At 43.8% G+C, this 18,191-nt stretch overlaps 1 protein-coding gene across 1 annotated transcript in view; it reads right to left on the bottom strand.

Annotated features, from left to right (window-relative positions):
• Mmp24 (matrix metallopeptidase 24) overlaps positions 1-18,191 on the bottom strand; it is a 41,240-nt gene that overhangs the window by 10,973 nt on the left and 12,076 nt on the right. The window contains exons 2-4 of the mRNA XM_046433069.2: positions 11,727-11,875; positions 7,113-7,229; positions 5,251-5,555 (exon numbers count right to left, since the gene is read on the bottom strand). Of these exons, the coding sequence (XP_046289025.2) occupies positions 5,251-5,555; positions 7,113-7,229; positions 11,727-11,875 (571 nt within the window). The remainder of the gene's footprint in view (positions 1-5,250; positions 5,556-7,112; positions 7,230-11,726; positions 11,876-18,191) is intronic.

Here is an 18,191-nt window from a genome sequence, read left to right as displayed (position 1 = left end):
CTCTTCTGCCCTGTTGCAGACCCCTGCTTGCCTTGACCTCAGGCATTTGTATGTCCCTTGAGCCCCGCCTCTTATTTCCCAGCCCCAGTCATATTTCAGCCTCTTCTAGCTACCTCTACGTCCAGGGAGGCTACCAGGGCCTGGGAAGTAGTCAGAAATCCTGATGCCCTCTCTGGTCCCAGCACCCCCCTGGCTAAGCCCTTTAGCCCTATCCCAGTCCAGCCAGTTCCTATGAGGGTCAGATGGGGGTGGGAATTGTTTGACTTTTCTGGTTAAGGTCTTGGGAAAAGAGAAGAACCCCCCCTGGGGCAGACCTAGGCCATGGGAAGCACAAGCCTGCCACTCCATTGGCATCACCAGTGTCTTCAGCATTTTGATTTTGAGCACCAGAGAGGAAGGAGGATGGGCAAGATCAACACAAGGTTGGCCAAAAGCCTGGGGCTGGCCTTCTGCTGGGAAGGGCAGGCTGGCAGGAGAAGGCCAGGCCGCCCCCAGCTCCTTCCTTAGGTCCTGGTCCCTCTGGCAGCAGGGAGGCATGAGCTCATCTTTGAGCTTCATCCCAAACAGAGGCGGCTGCTAGAGCCAGCGGAAGGCAGCTCTGCTTCCTGGGGTCCAGTACTGGCTCTGCTCCTGGCCTGTTCCTCGCCCTGGGACAAGCTGTTCACTGCCTGTCTCCTGACCAGGTTTCTCCCTGGGGGCCATCCACAGGGATCTCAGCCCGGAGCAGGGCTCTGAGCACATGGGCAGACTCAGCCTCTGTCCTCTGCCTGAGCCTGCGTCTGCAGAGAAGAGGAAGAACCCCTTGAAGGAAGGGGGGTCTACAGAATTTTTCCAGGGATCAAGGGAGAGAGAAGAGGTGGGGAGCCAGTACCTTACTGCACAAAAATCCAAGAGAATTCTAGGGAAGAAAGGGAAGGAGAGGGGCAGGAGGACTACTTGAATCTGTGAGCAAAGCAAAGGTACTAGCCCAGGTCTACTACGGAGAAGACTCTAGGTAGAAGGCTCTTCAGGGTCTTCTCTCCCCAAGAGGTTGGAGGCAAGAGGCAGAGTGGTCAGGAGTGTGGTCTCTGGCAGCCAGATAGCCTGGCTGTGAATCCCAGTTCTGCCATGTCCTAGCAGTGTGACATTTTAAATCTCTTCCTCTGTTAAATGAAGGGAATAATGGTACCATCTTCCTAAGAATGGGGTGAAGATGAGGCAAGGTATGTCAAGTGCTTATACTGGCTCCTTGCACAGAGGTATCACCATTAATTAGGAGAGCTGTGCTGAGCTGTGTGAGGACCAGCTTCCTCAATAGCAAGTGCTCCCAAAGTCCCTGAGCCTCCTGGAATATCCCTAACAGTTCACCAGCTACTTGTTCACTTCCCTCAGGACTTCCCTATTTGGCGATCTCTGTCTCATTGACTCCCCCAACTCTCCAAAGGAATCCCCTTCACCTGTATTCTCTTGCCAGTGCTGTTCCCTGCACCTGGAATACCCTCTCTTCTTCAACAATGAGCTCAACGCCTATCTTCCAGGAAGTCTGCCTGGAGTTCCCAGCTGGCTGTGAACTCCTCCGCACTCTGGCAGCATTCTCTCTGAAGCATCTTTAGCCGCTGGCTGCTCTCCAGCCTGCATTAATTATACCACTAGTGCACACTCTCACTGCCCCAGGACTGCGAGCTCCATGGGGCAAGCTCTGGCTCGGCAGGCCAATCCTTCAGACCCAGGAAGCATCAGTGCCAAAATCTCAGTATTTTCCTAGGAGTGATCTTTGGGCTACCTGCAGCAGAAGCCCCTACGTGGGGAAGGATGTTAAAGACATACAGAGTCCCAGATTCACACCTGGCTCTGCCACTTCCTTACAGTTGGGGAATTTCTGAACCCCTCAGCAAAACTTCCCTTTTCTCATCTGTAAAATGAAGATTATAATCTCTGCTGCCCTGCCTCCGCCTCCTCCCCACTGTGGGGAAAAAGTTAGTGACCTAAGTGTGGAAGTGTGGTAGAGCTCTATCCTGTGAAGTAGGGTTTGGTCATGATGGCTCTTCCTGTCTTGTCACCTTTCCCAATGCAGGAGCAGCACAGGGCTGGGCTCCCTCTCCAGCAGAGCTTAGTGAGTGTCTGCTGACCTCACTAGTTGACTCATTTGAAAGAAATGAGGACACAGTAAGCTTCTGGAACTAGCACCAGAAACAGGCTTAAAGGTGTTGTGGGTAGCTTTTGCCCCTTCACAGACTCCAATGAGGTGGGGAATTAGATAGAACCAGTATCATAATTCAGTGGTTCCACAGGGAGCCTTTAAACACCCTGGGACTGGGGGATTCTGACAGTACAGCCATGTGTGATGTGTGAATCTTGATTGAATCCTTATTCAAGCAAACAAATGTAAAAGAAGTTTTTGAGGTAATTTGGAAAGGTGAAAACATACTAGATTTAATTTTGTTTGGTTTGATAATGGTTATATTAAAAGAAAGTCTCTGTTAGAGGCATATACTAAAGTATATACAGGTGAAATGATATTACACCTGGGATTTTCTTTAAAACACAACAGCCAAAAAATAAAAGTGGGAGGGGATAGGTAAAATGAAGTTTTACAGAGCTGATCATTGAAGCAGGTGGTGGGTACCTGGGGATCATAATCATTCTTCGTCCTTGTATGAGTATGAAATATTCCATAATGACATTTTAGGAAAAAAGAAAACCAATAATCAGAAATTTCCCAGGAGACCCTATTCCCCACCTTCCCTTGCTGAGTCTCTGTGGAAATTATATGAGACAATACACAGGTACTCAAACAATCTTGATTTCTTTCCTCTCATTCCAAAACCCATCTTGGGGCAGTGTTACCAGCTCACCAGCCAGGGATCTACTGCTATATTATGATCTGCATCTGGTTCATGCCTGGATTTCAAGAGCAAAGTCCTGACTCTTGTCCAAAGAAGTTGTTAGCTGTTCTTGGAATGAGGTGGGTGAAGTTCTGTGATGGTACCCATCCACAGGTTCCAGGACCTTCCCACACATGCCATTAGTTCTTGGGATCTGGGGTCTGGGGCCAATAAATTGTCCAATATCAGGGAGTAAATATGGGAGTGCAACCCCCAGAACTGGGCAGAAGGGGAGCCAAAGGAGTAGGATATCTTCCCAGCACTTCCTTTGGACAACAACCCTTTGAAAATTCATTTGTCTCTATCAGGGCTATAACTAAAACCTTATCAGCTAACAGTGCCTGGCACATAAAAGGGGATCAGAATATTATTTTTCTTCTCTTCACATCTTATCAGTTAACACAGATAGCCATTTGTTGACACCAGTCAAAATATAAGAATATAAGAATGAGATAAAAAATAGGTATGCAGAAAGCCAGGAAACTTTGGGGAGAGATACCAGGGCAGAGGAAACAGTGCTTCACGGGAAAGAGTTCAAAAATCTGAAGAGAAAAAAGGATGAAGAAAAATTTAACAGTTTCATAACTCTGTTTAGGCTGAGCTCTGGCTAAACCAATTTCTGACAGATTACCTGAGTGGCCAGCCCCTGACCCACACAATAACTTGGAATGTTCTCAAGCAGGCAGTCCCTACCTATGGCATGGCCTCTGAGAAAATGAGCCTTGGAAGAGTCTGCTTGAAGCCTGAAGCAGCACCAAGGGCAGAAAACAATGCCCACTGTTTCCCAAACTTGCTTGAGCTTTAAAATCAGGATCTCCAGGGAAAGGGCCTAGAACCCATGTTTCTACAAGATCCTCAGTTGGTTCTTTATGATTGGACAGGTTAGGGAAACGCCAGGGATGATGATGGTATTTCTCAAGGTGGCAGAACACCTGCATCAGAAGCACTAGGGGAATTAACTGATCAGGCCATGTGCAGAGTCTGGACCCAGAGAATCAGAATGGCAAAAGGGTAGGGACCTGGAGCTTAGAATCTGCATTCTTAAAAGTGGTCTCTAGGTAATTTTGATGTGCCCTGCAGTTTGAGATCCATGAAAACTTAGCATGGTGGCTTAGAGTATGGACTCCAGGGTAATAATGCTCAGGTTTAAAGCCTTTATTTCACCACTCTCCATCTATGGGAACTTAATGGTTCTCTATGCCTCAGTTTACCTATCTATAAAATGGAGATGATAATGTCTACTTACAATATGAAAAATACTTGGTATGGGCCTTAAAACGTTAACATATCCACTGATTGTTATCTACTATAATTTAAAAGGTGAACCATCTCTCTTTCCTCCAGACTCCCACTGCATTTTCTTGGTATATCTGCCTCAGCCTTCAGGAGGGTCTGCCTTGTGGCTGTCATTATTTCTCTGGACATATTGTCTTGACTTCAAGAGAACAGAGACCATGTCTATTTTTATTATTATTTTTTTAACATTCAGATCCTCCTGTGGTCTTTTGTATAACTTTGTATCCTGTCACATTAGAGTAAAAGATCACCTACTGCAGCTCTTGCTTTACACACAAGAATTCTAAAGGTGAGGCTGGGGATGTGGCTCAAGCGGTAGCGCGCTCGCCTGGCATGCGTGCGACCCTGGTTCGATCCTCAGCACCACATACAAACAAAGATGTTGTGTCTGCCGAAAACTAATAAATAAATATTAAAATTCTCTCTCTATCGCTCTCTCCTCTCTTAAAAAAAAAAAAGAATTCTAAAGGTGAATTTTTTGTCCCTATAACATCATCAGGTAGTTGAACTAGTGTTTGATCTCCAGTGCTTCCACCTACCACTTATGCCATTTGAGCCCTGAATTCTTCATCTTAAAATTGGGTATAATCAGGTATCCTTGCCTATGTACTAAGCAAATGCCTTGTGAGTAAATATGTATAAGGAACACTAAAGGGTATTTTTAGTGTTACTGCACAATTTTGATTCCAGCTTAATGAATATTTATTGAATCATAGTGGTGCTGGGCAAGTTGTTCAAGGATCTGGAGTAATTATGGCGCCTGTTAGAGTAACGGGGGCCAGAGCTGGCTGCTTTCAGCATCAGTGCCTTTTTATCTTGTTCTTCAGCTTCTGAAACATTTTATCTTATTCTTGACTTAACCCTGCCTGAGCTCAATTAGGCCATCTCCTCAGCAATCTGACCAATCTCTGTGGCTCTGGCCCTAGCAGTTGAATATCATCAGAGATCACAGTTCCCACCCATTCGAGTTCTTGGTTCTTGGACAGGAAGCTCTAGAAAGCAGGAATTTCATCTGTGGTGGTCACTGAGCTCTTCTTTGGAGCTTCTTTCTCTGACAACCAAGCAACCACCCATCCCCTCATGGCCTTACCATCATGGTTGGCATTTCCTAGCGTCCACGGCTCATCTGAATCAAAGTGAGTGTCTCCTCCAATCCCAGGGCCAGGGAAGTAGGCATGGGCCAGGAATCCTCCTTCCCCATCAAATGGGGAGCTATCACCATGGAATCCAGAAGCAAAGAAGATCATGATGTCTGCCTCCTTCCGGTCACTTTTGATCTCATGGTATGGCACCTCTTCAAAGGTCAGTGGGGTCACCTTCTGCCACACATCAAAAGCCTGGCGAATAGCTTTCCGAGTGTCTAGCTCACCCACCTTTGGGGTATAGTTGTGAATGCTGGCAAGAAAGGGGAAGATTATTAGGGGGGAACAGAGAACCAGGGACAGGAGAGCTAAAAGAGATGTCAGAGACAATAAAGCCTAGTGATCCTCACCATTTGTGTCCTAGAGTACTGATAGCTGCCCCAGAGGTCAAAGAAGGGCCTAAGTAGATAGAACTCTGAATACCCACCACATGCATCAGTCAGAATAGCTTTGTTTTAATCATTGTTTTCATTTTATCTCTGACAAAATTTGTGATGAATAAAGGATTTCACTCCACTTTGTAGGAAAAAAAAATAGGTTGGTTGATAGCATTTTCTAAAGTTTTAATTTTCCTCCCAACATATAACATAGCTACATTTATAATAGTTATAAAAAATATTTCAACAGTAGAGAGGAGTTTGAGAGAAAAGTCTCTCTAAAAAAATCTTGGGCACCAACTACAGCTTGTCTACCTAGAAACTGGTATAGGGCGGTATCTAATTTAATCCATTATAGATTTAGCTATTTAAAGTTACTCTATCCATATTGCATGATTCTCCTCAAAGGAACATCGCTACTTATGAATACTCTGCCTCATGAAAGTCTGGGGCACCAATTACCATACCCTTTTTATAAGTAAGGAAAGAGAGGCCCAGAGAGGTGGGGTAATAAAAGTTAAAGTCAGAGTTGGGTTAGAACGCAACTTCTTTCTCTTGATCCACTTAATCTCTTCAGGAGACCCAAGAACCTAGCCACTTTCTAACCCAGATTCTTCTTAAATTTATTTTTCTTGTCAGATTTCTTGGAAAAAGTCCTATTCTCAACAGCTTGTCAGTAGGAGAGCCCTTAGTTTAACTCTAAGGATTGTTGTCTTAGGTCCTTCCCCTGTATCCAGGGAATCCACCAAAATGGATCAGCACTTTGAGAGATGCCAGTGAGAGCCCACCTGAGCCTGCCCTATGCCTGGTCCTTGCCCCAGTCCCACTTGAATTCTGGTTTCTGAATTTGCTGTGATGAGCTCCATCATCTCTGCTCTCAGTCCACTTGGTCTGACTTGGATACTGATCCTGCTCTGCCTTGACCCTCCCAGACAGTTAAGGAGTGACACTGTTGTGATTCAGGTTCTTATTTTTTTATATTCCTTAAGAAACAACTGGGATTCTGGGTTGGCAATCTCGAGTGAAAACTATCAGGCTAATTTGGGGTGGGGAAGGGATCTAGTTCAGAGGAAGTGGAGTTTGACAAGCACTCACAGGGAGAACGAGTTCTGCCATGGGTCCTCATATAGCTGAGAGTTACTGAACAGTCCAGACTCCACTTTCTGTAACTAAATATTACAGGTGTCTGAACAGAATACAATTAATGAGCCCCCAAAGGACGAGGTCAATTTGAAAACCTAAAGTTGGAGTCAGCATCCTCTAGAAGCCACAAGGAAGGAAAAGTCACAGGCTCTCAACATCTGGTCCTAATGCCCATGCAAATGGACCCTGTCCAAATTCCGAACATCTACTGTGTAAGCTTCTGATATTCAGACAGGAAAAACAGAGTGGGCATGGCACCATGGCCAGGGATGGAGAGGGAGTCAAGGCACCTGTAGGTGATGTGTTTTTGCCTCCACTTCTGTCCAGTCAGGGCATAGCGCTTGTTTCTTCGCCTTCGGCTCAAGTGGGGGTGATCAGGGACACCGCATCGGGGTTTCTTCATCCACCTGGGCAGAGAGAGGACATACACACAAATATATTGTGGTCATTTTACTCTTGAGGAAGGTACTGCATAGTCCCCAGTCCCAGTCTGAAAGGCAGTGTGCATCCCCATCCTCTGGGATCCTGGCTCAGAATGACCCCCAACAGGAATTTGATTGATAGATTGATTCATTCATTCATTTGCAACAAAATATGAAGAAACATTGCTGAATAAGAGATTGGGAATAAGGAGAACTGGCTTGAGTTCCAGAACCGATAAGTTCCAGCTCCACCCCTAATCTAGGACCAGGCAAGTGACTGGATCAATGAGAACTTCAGTTTTCTCATCTGCAATTGAGAATTATAGTTCTTGCTGTTTGTAGGTTGCAGAGAGTTTCAAAGGGAGGAGTGTATGTGAAAAGTCTCCCTAAATGCAATTAGATCACGGCCCTCCATGGGGTAAAGCCTTCAGTGACTTCCCAAAACATCTAGAACAAAATCCAAACACACTGGCCAACAGGTCTGGCCCAATCTAGCCCTGCCTACCTGTTCAACAGCCATCATCCTTTGCCCCTCATACACTGTGCTCAGTCATCAATCTTCTTGCCGTTCCTTGGACTTGCTAAGCCTATTCCCACTCCAAGGTCTTTGCATTTGCCATTTCTTCCACTTGCAACACTTCTTCTTCATTAGGCCTCTGCCCTTCAAGAGGACTTTCCTGCCCCTCTCATCGGAAATAACCTCCCCATTTCATCCTATCCACTTATCTTGCTTAATTTTCCTTCATAGCATTCATCACTCCCTGAAATTATATATTTGCATTCTTTTTTATTCTTTTTCTCTCCCATCAGATTCTGAGCTCCATGAGGATGGGAACAGTTTTTGTATCCCCAGGGCTGGCACAGTGCCTAACACAGAAGGGGCTGAGTAATGGTTTGTTAAGTGACTGACTGACAAAATGAATGAATCAGAACTCTCCACCAGGAGGATGGCAATCCGCTAAACTACACCTCAGCATTGCTGGAAGGAAAAACAGTCTGACCTCATTTCCAGCTGTTAAAAGCAGTTGCCATTGGCAATGTGAAGACAAGAAAACAGGCTATTTTGATCAAATATTAAAAGACCCTTGATGGAATTAACCAGGTTTTACTCATCTTTGTGTGCTTTACATTGCTTAGAGAGTGACCCATACTCATAAACCAATGATAATAGATACAATGATAGCAATACCATTCCTTGTTCTAGACATTTATAATTTTCACAGTATTAATATTCTTTGAGAATTTTATTTTTATGAGACAAAGGTCTCACTATATTGCCCAGGCTGACCTCAAACAATGCTAGAATTTCTTTAAATTTTTATTTTCCACCAGGTGAGGTGGCATGTGCCTGTAATCCCAGCAGCTCAGGAGGTTGAGGCAGGAGGATCCCAAGTTCAAAGCCAGCCTCAGCAACTTAGTGAGGCCCTAAGCAGCACAGAGAGACCCTGTCTCTAAATGAAATATAAAAAAGGGCTGGGAGCCAGGTGTGGTGGCGCACGCCTGTAATCCCAGTGGCTTGGGAGGCTGAGACAGGAGGATTGAGAGTTCAAAGCCAGCCTCAGCAAAGAGCAAGGTGCTAAGCAACTCAGTGAGACCCTGTCTCTAAATAAAATACAAAATAGGGCTGGGGATGTGGCTCAGTGGTCAAGGGCCTCTGAGTTCAATCCCCAGTACCCCCCCCCCTGCCAAAAAAAAAAAGGGCTGGGGATGTGGCTCAGTGGCTAAGCCCTCCTGGGTTCAAATCCTGGCACAAAAAAAAAAAAATTTTTTTTCCTATACTGGGGATTGAACCCAGGAGCTCTCTATCACTGAGCTACATCCCCAGAACTTTTTATTTTAGTTCAAAATTTGAGAGAGGGCTTTGCTAAATTTCCCAGGCTTGTTTCAATCTGCAATCCTCCTGCCTTGGCTTGCAAAGTAGCTGTTATCACAGGGTATGTACCACTGTGCCTGGCTTGGAAGTTTTGATTCTTAAAACAATCCTGTGAGGCAATGAGAAATTATTATCCCCATTTTCAGGCAAAGATACAAAGATAAATCAAGTAACTTGTAAAACATTGAAAACAGTAAGGCAGGACTGGAACTTAGCTGAATGAATAAGCTATTAATTAATTAATGTAATTTATCAAACAAAGACTGGGGTTTTTATTTTTTTCTCTTAAAACCTAGCACAAGGTTGAGCTAGATGAACTTTGCTGTTGACAGAATGAATGAGTGATTGAATAAATGTGTGACATTTCCCAAGGTAGACATTCAAAAATAGTACTTGAAATTGCTAATCTAGCTTCCTTTTACCAACAGTCCCTGGGAAGAGAACCAAGAGCCACCTCTACTGCTGAAAGGCAGGGCCAGACTGGAAAGACCCCAGGGAAGGAAACAGGCCCAGAGAAAGGCAGCAATTGCCCAAGGTCACAGAGTTGGAGCTAAAACTCAGGTCTCTGAATTCTACCCCAAACACCCATCCCACTCTGGTGTGGAGGGTGAGCAGCCTCCTCCTTCACATGCTTCCAGAACACTGCTCCCTGCCTTTCTACAAAGAGTCGCAGGAAGAACTGAGAATGGGAAATGCCATCCTCTTCCCTCAGATACTTCCCTCTGCCTCCCCCTTTCCCTGTCCACCTGCTACTCTCTGAACCTCATCCAACAGGCCTGGGGTGTTCTGGAACATAGCAAAATCTAAGGCCAGGTGGTGCCTCAGCAGAGATACCAGTGCTCCTGGCCCAGGATGCACTGCCATGAGGCCTGTGCAAAGCCCTCAAAATAACCTCTGCCTGGAAAGACTGTCAGGTTCTCTAACCAGATCACTCGTGAGACCACAGGGCCAAAGGAGTCCACACACATCATAGGAGTCTTCAAACATACTATCTCAGAACTTCACAGTCTCACAATCAAAAATCCTAGGAATAGTAAGTGTTTGAACAGAATTTTAGGATCATAAAATCCCAGACTCACCAAGTTTTTAAAGCTTAGAAGCTTAGAATAATGGAATCTAGAATTTGAGAGCCATAATCCAACACTCCCCTTTGCAAATGAACATGCTGAGATCAGAGAGATGATTCGGTGGAGTGACTTTCCAAAGGGATGAACTGATCCTTGCTCCACAATTGGGTGCATTGCCTATTTTGATCCTTGCTAACTCTCTTGTCATCTGCTTCCACCTGAGCTTGGGCTCCGATCCTTTACCACCACCTTTGGAACTTCACTCCAGTTCTTTCCAATGGAGTGAATGGCTTGTTGTCTTCTATACTTTTTTTTTTTCTCCTTCCCAGTATTGAGAATTGAAGCCAGGGGCACTTTACTACTGAGCCAGATTCCCCCCGATCTTTTTATTTTTTATTTTCAAACAGGATCTTGCTAAGTCGTAGAGTCTAGTTTCAAGTTTGTGATCCTCCTGCCTCAGCCTTCCAAGTTGCAGGAATAACAGGTGTGTACCACCACGCTGGGGGTGAACTGGCCTCTCAAATAGCTTGAATAGCTTCTGTAGATATTTCTCAAACAAAGAGAAACATACTCAACTCTCTCCCATCTGCAACAAAACTTCATTCCTCTCTGGCTATCACCCATTTCTCCTTCCCTTCACTCTTGGGCTTCTCAAAAACTTCCCCTCCAGTTGCCGTCTCTGCTCCTCACCTTCTTCTCACTGCCATCTGACTTTGTCTCCAGCATTCTGCTGATCTTATTGATAATCTCTTTATTATTAAATCCAGCAGGTGCCTTTCAGTCACTGTCCTCTTGGAGCATTTTGTAGCAGCTGACCCTGCTGACTGTGTCTTCTTCACTGCTACACCATCATGTCACTGAGGGCTTCCTCCACCTCTCTAGCTGTCCATCCCCACATCCTTTCTCTCTCCTCTTTGTGCCTTCCCTAAGTGATGGCAACCATCCTCATGGCTTGATTGATTTGCTCCCACCTCCTAAGTATCTCCCTGAGACTGTCCCCTAGGACAGGTGTGGCCAGATGACTATGCTTTTCACTACACATTAAGCCTCTGGAGGGCAGGATGCCAGGGATAAGCATACTGCGTGGCACACACAGGCACTCAGCATAGGTTTGGTAAATGGGAAAAGTGGAACAAGAGTTGCTAACCCATTATCATCCAAGACTTTTCTGTATCAAGTGAGATAGGTACATCTCAGGGAAGTCCAGTAGAACCATGAGTTATTGAAACCAGAGGAGATTTAAGAGACCTTCTATAGCACAGCCCTTCAGTGTACTGACAAAGAAACCCAGTCCTAGAAGGATCAAGCAACTTGTCTCCGAGGCCACACAGCAAGTTAATGGCAGAGCTGGGACTTCCATTCCAGAAAACCCCCAGCTTACACAGGAAAGGGCACTTTGGGGTATTCCCTCCCAGGATGGCACTGCAGGAGTAAAAGATAAGAAGGCAGGATGGGAATGGTGTGTGCAAAAGGCCGTGACAAACGGGAACCCAAATATAAGTCCAGAAAGTTCAAAGGCACAATGTCCTACGCAAGTCTTACTCGATCGTTGTCTGATCCAACACACCGGTGACTGGGATCCCGTAAAACTGCTGCATAGTGGAGACTGCTGACTGTAAGGCCTTCCCTGAGTGCAACGCAGATGCCCGTGAATCATAGGGAAGCAGATAGCCATATGACTTTAACCAGTTCTGAAAGACATGTGAGAGAAAAGGATGCATTATGGGGAGAAGGCTCTGTTCTACCTGGGCAGAGTTTCGCCCTTAAAACTAGGGATCATTTTACCCAAGCCACTTATGGACTCCTGTTTTGATTTCTTCCTCCTTCCTCCTCCTATCCTGGAGACAATGTCAAATTAATCTCCAGAAAACACAGCTTTTGTTGGCTTACTCCCCTGCCGTCAACTTTTCATTAAATCTCTACTGGCTACAGAACAAATTTGCATTCAAAGCTTTCCCCTGCCCTGCCTCTTCAATGATTCACTCCTTTCTACTGATACAAGATTCACATGCAGGAGTACAAGAACAGTTCATTTTCTGAAGTAGAGTAGTCTGGGGAAATTTTTGCACCAGAAATCCTTCCTGTCTCAAGTCAGAGTCTGATGAAGAATTACATTGGTAGAGTATCTATTGGCAGGAAATTATATAATTTTTTATTGCCAAACCACCTCCCCTCTAAAGCAAGTCATTATAAATATAAATAAATAAAACAAAGCCTTCTTTGGCTTAAGTATAAATAAATAATAGATGCATAGGAAAAAAAAACTATTATGTAAGAGAGTTTCTTGTTTTTAGAAACTATACACTGAAGTATTTAGGCTTATATAAGGGTGCATGATGTCTGCAACTTGTTCTTAAATGTGTTCAGAAATAAATACATAAATACATTCAGAGAGATCGCTAGATAAAACAAATATAGTAAAATGTTAACAGCTGGGGAATCCAGGTGAAGGAAATTTAGGATTTTTTTCCCATTCTAGAAAACTTTTCTGAAAGTCTGAAATGATGTCAATGATATTTCTTATTTTTATTTTTGCAGTGCCAGGAATTGAACCAAGGGCCTTACACATGCTAAGTGCACTCCTATCACTGAGCTACACTCCCAACCCCCTTTGAAAGAAAAAAAAAAGAGAGAGAGAAAGAAAGAAAGAAAAAAATTCAGACGGCAGGAACAGAGGAGGGAAAGAGGAAGTAGTAGGGATTGAAATGGATGAAACCATGTCATATGCATTTATGAATGTCAAAATGAACCCCATTATTATGTATAGATATAATGCACTAAAAAATTAAATTAGCTGTGAATATCTTTGGTTAGAGTATCACGGGGAACTTGGAGTGTAGCTCAGCAGTACAGCATTTGCATAGCACGTGTGAGGCCATGGGTTTGAACTGCAATACCGAAAAAATTTTTTAAAAGTTTTTCAATGGTGGAGTATCAAGAAACTTCTGACTTTTGTTCTTTTTGTTTTTTTCTGTTTTCTAAGTTTTATGCATAGAGTCATATTTTTTTAAAGGAGAAAAACTTTAAGAAGGCAAGAGAATCTAAAAGAAGTTACGGTGAAGAAGCTCAAACAAGCAATGATTCTGAAAGATATCAGAGTAAAGATGGTTATTCCCATCAAAAAGATAAAGGAGCAAAAACCTGAATAAATGGGAGCATTAGGAAATATTTGTGGTATCCATTAGAAAATGAGGAAAATATCCATATGTTTACAGAATCCACAAGCATTTTCAGGAGCGTTTTTAAAGCCAGACTTTCAGCCAGAAAACCTTATTCTCTGCCCATCTTCAGAGGAACATCTCCATACTAAGTGAGTGAATAAAGGGAACGCCCCCTGGGAAATGGTATCATTCCCTTTCTATCTATGATTTTTGTTTCTTGTTTCTATATGAACAAGCTTATTGTGGCTACGTCTTTTATTATAAGTCAAATCAAATTATTTTTGGAAGAAGGCATACCGGAAACTAGAAATAAGTTATTCTTTATTTCACCAAAGGTGACTATAATATCTTCACTGCCTTGTGATAAAATTCATCTGACTGATTAGAAATAAAATTGTCAGAATAATAAAGTCAGAGTGACAACCTGACTTCTCTCGCATTTGGAATTGGAACATGTTTTTCATTCTGAGTGATGACACAGAATTGCAATACTTCTTGCATTTCACCAAACATTGATTCTTTTTTCATGTCTTTGTACATGTTTTTCTCTCTGCCTAGTATTCTTAATTTGGTCAGATTTTAATGTTCAGCTCATAAATTACTACCTCTGGAAGACTTCCCGGGCTAAGTTATTTTTCCTCTCCTCTGTGCTACCCAAATTCTCTATTACAGATTTTATGGATCTTATAATGCTAGGCTCCAATCATTACATATCAATCTCCACCAGACTGTGACTAAGCTCTTCAAAGAAAGGGTCTATGTCTTATTCATCTCAGTATATCCAGTGCCCAGGACACTGCTTGGCACACAGTAGCTGTTTAGTATGTCCATTCAACAAATATTATTGAGCATTTATTACATGATAGGCACTGTACAAGGTTCCTTGGATACAATGATGAATAAGGGAAACTCAGGGACTGACAAATAAACCCATACATATAGTGCTACAAAGCAGGTGTGTTCTATGGAAGAAAAGAGAGGAGTGTCTTATTGTAGGGGCAGAGGGGTAAGGAGAGCTCAGGGAAGTCATGCAGATGGAGGTGAGATTTGAGCTAAGTTTTTACAGCATGTGCAACTCCCTGGAGGTTGGGGAGAGTGTGGCATTTAAATTCTGAGCAGTATTTAAATTGGCTAGGACTTTGGGATGGTGGTGGCAATGAGCGAAGAGGTTGTCAAGGAGGAAGTAGCAAGAGATGACATAAAATTACCTGTTCACAAAGTAGACACATTACAGAAAGTCCTGCTGTGCTTTGTGTTCATATTACAGAGAATTGCTTCTGACTTGAGTATGACCCAGGACCAGCCAAAAAGCTCAAGTGAAATATCAAAAAAAATGGAAGTATGGGAGCTGGGGTTGTGGCTCAGCGGTAGAGCACTCACCTAGTACAGGCCGGGCGCTAGCTTCGATCTTCAGCACCACATAAAAATAAAATAAAGGTATTGTGTCCAACTACAACTAAAACAAAAATTTTTTAAAAATGGAAGTAGCAGGGAAACTGACAAGTTATCCGTTCATTCACCTGCATTCTCCAGCTTCCATCCCTAGATTAAGTCATATCATCAAAGCATTAAATCCTTGCACCAGATTCTCTCTGCCCCTCCCACTCAGAATGTCACATCATATTCCCTTTTCTATGTAAACTTTAAGAATTTTCAGAACAAAAAAAACAGGGTAGTACAGTTAGAAAGACACACAGACCTGAGATGGAATCCTGACTTCCCCACTTCCTGGCTGTGGCCCTGGGCAAACTGAGCTCCAATATCCTTATTTGGAAAACTCCTCCTTCCCAGAGTTGTTGTTAAGATAAAATGAGTGAATGTACTTGCTACCTAATAACCACCCGGCATGTATTTGTTATCCCTTCAGATGGTGTTTCTGGTATATTTTGTAAATTTGAATGGAAAACATGGTTTGGACTCCTTCTCTGTCTTTTGAAATCTAGTCATCCTGCTCTGGACCTGGACCAAGAGTCCTTTTGGGTCAAATGGAGGTTAGTACATCCATCATGGTCAAGACTGTTTTCTATTGGGCAACTTATGGACATTGTTAGGTCAGTGGTGGCAACTTGGTGGCGACTTAGAACAAAGCAGCTCCCGTGGGGAAAAGAGCGTCAATCAGATGCAGGCAACAACGCCTGTCAATCAGCCAGATTTCCTGACTAACGCCTGTCAATCAGGAGGACCCCCTGGCCAATCCTGGAGTTCAGCCAACTCCCCTGACCAACTCCAAAGGGACAAGGGACCCTAAAAACACCTTTTCCTGTCCCAAGCCCTTCCCTTCCTGCTGTAAGCCCCACAAAAGTCCAGTCAGGTCGAGCTTCCACGCGGTTTCTCCTCAGACCCTTCCCCTGTCCACTCTGTGGGTATGATCGAGTTCAGCCCGGGAGTGACATATTAATAAAGCCTCGATCAGCGGCCCTTTTAAATCTGCCTCCTTTGGTCGCTGCCCACCTGATCTGACAGACATCACTATCTCTCACAAAGACCTGCAGCCTTGCAGAGGGTCTGGTACTTGGTGGCTGAAATGACAGCTAACTTGGATTACATACTCTTCACCCTGTCACTAGACTTTCTTAGGACTAAGCTTTAGCTCAAGGAAAATGTCTTCCCTGAGGAGATTCTGGAAGCTTTAAGGTGTAAGAAAGGGAATACCGGGTAAACCAATGGATTTTCCTTTTGGCTTTTCTGCCAGGAAACTTTCAGTCAGATTTATAGCTCCACATTTATGGCTTAAATGTTGAGCATGGTGGTGCTTGAAAGTAATGATTACTTTTTTCATCCTTCAGATTACCAAGTTATGTTTTTTCCTTGAAAATTAAGGCACACATCTGAGCCAGGACCAAAAGCTGGAATGACTCAGACACACAGTGGTCATGGGGGCAGTACCAGTGCCTTCTTTGGATTTTGTTGCCCTCCCAAGGATACCGGGAACAATCTTTAGAGTTTGGGGCAGACCTCTTAAGAGGGGAAATGGGAGAGGGAAGGGCTGGTCAAATGACAGAATGGAAGCCAAGGAACAGGGCACTGACAGAGCTGGTGAGGTGTGGGGAGAAAAAGAGTGTGTGTGTGTGTGTGTGTGTGTGTGTGTGTGTGAGAGAGAGAGAGAGAGAGAGAGAGAGAGAGAGAGAGAGAGTTTATTAGAGGGTAGGAAGCCAAGAAATATGATCGGAGACCAAACAATTCTAGTTTCCTCTGGTTACCTGTTTCTGCCACTCACTTGCTCTGTGCCCTAGCAATTCTCTGACTTCTCTGGACAGAAACCCCCGAGGTTGAAGCAAGTGTTCTACACCCCATTCATACCAGTTCCCAAACATTCCTTGCCCTTTCACATTCTCAGACTCTTCCTGCTGTCTCTTTTTGGTACTGGCAATTTAACCCAGGGGTGTTTTACCACTGAGCTACATCCCCAGTCCTTTTTATTTATTTGTTTATTATTTTGAGAAAGGGTCTTGCTGAATTGTTGAGGCTGGCCCCAACCTGGCAATCCTCCTGCTTCAGCCTCCCAAATTGATGGGATTACAGGGGTGTACCACCAAAGTCAATTCTCTTTATCCATGTTAGCAAATTCCTCCTTATCCTTTAAGTCCTAGCTTGGTCAACTCCTGTGTTAAACTCTCCTTAATTCTCCCTTACAGAGGTAGTGGGTAACCTTCCCTCATTCTGCTTTGCTTTGTGTATATCACTGTTAACACAACAATTACATATCTCATACCTATTCATTGATGTCTATTTTCCCCTGCTAGATTAAGTTACAGGAAAACACAGAATGTGTTATATATGTGTGTGTGTGTGTGTGTGTGTGTGTATATATATATATATATATATATATATATATATATATATATATATATATATATATATATTTGTATTTGCTACAACATTTAGTGCAGTGTCTGGCCCAATAAATAATCGCTGAGTTCATGAATGAATAAATGAATGAATGAACAGTTGGGCTGGGAGGCACTGTTGGGTATCAAGGAAGGATTTCATCTTGGGAAGGCTTAATGAGTAACACACATGAAAGCACCACACATAATTCCTCATGTCTATTAGAGGTTGAAAAATCATTTGCTGAGTTTCAACCTATTGTGGTTGCTTGATGATGCAATAGGCTCCATTGTCCCATTTGAAAAAAGATAAAAATCTACTAAAGGAAGAAAGTCTTATTCAGTTTCAAACAGAATGACCTACCATTTGTCTTTTTACACCTGGATCCATTAATCAATCACCGGCTGCACAAGTCTAACCTTGACAGCTCAGTTAACCAACTCTAAGATGTCTGTCACCCTCTAAGTGCTGAAAGAGGTGTAAACCCAGAGGAAAGTGAGAAGAATCTCAGAGTGCAAGCAGGGACCAAAAATAGCTGGGCTGAAGAGATGGAAGGCTAAACTCTGATTGACCGGCTAGCCAGAAGGCAGGATTTTGGTCCCTGAGAAGTCAAAGCTAAGACATTCTGAAGTAGTGGCAGGAAAGGGGAGAGCAGACAATAACAAAGAGAAGGAAAAAATAAATAAAAAGAAAGAAAGAAAGAAACTCAGACAGAAGAGGAAAGAGTGGCAGACAGCAGAGGCGGTGGTGAGATTAGAAGTGGCAGTGGGGGTGGCAAGAAGCAGATCCCTGGCAGTGCCAAGGAGTGCACTTGGAAAACAGAGATGCCCAGGCGAGGCGGGTGGGGGGCAGTTGGATTACTTAACGCAGGTGGTCTCCAGGAGCATTAGAGCAACACCTGGGTGACAACAGAGCCTAGAGATAGAGCGGGGAGAGTGATTGGGATCAGATGTTTGTAGTTGGTGGGATTAGCAGAAAGGCCAGAGGTGAAGTCCACGAAGGAGTAGGTAATAGGGTG

Source organism: Marmota monax, unplaced genomic scaffold (assembly GCF_021218885.2).
Source record: "Marmota monax isolate L192 unplaced genomic scaffold, Marmota_monax_Labrador192_F-V1.1 WCK01_AAM20220418_F8-fsc00014, whole genome shotgun sequence".
Lineage (NCBI taxonomy): Eukaryota > Metazoa > Chordata > Mammalia > Rodentia > Sciuridae > Marmota > Marmota monax.
The sequence above is the reverse complement of the archived record's forward strand: the minus strand, read 5'-3'. Positions and strand labels throughout refer to the sequence as shown.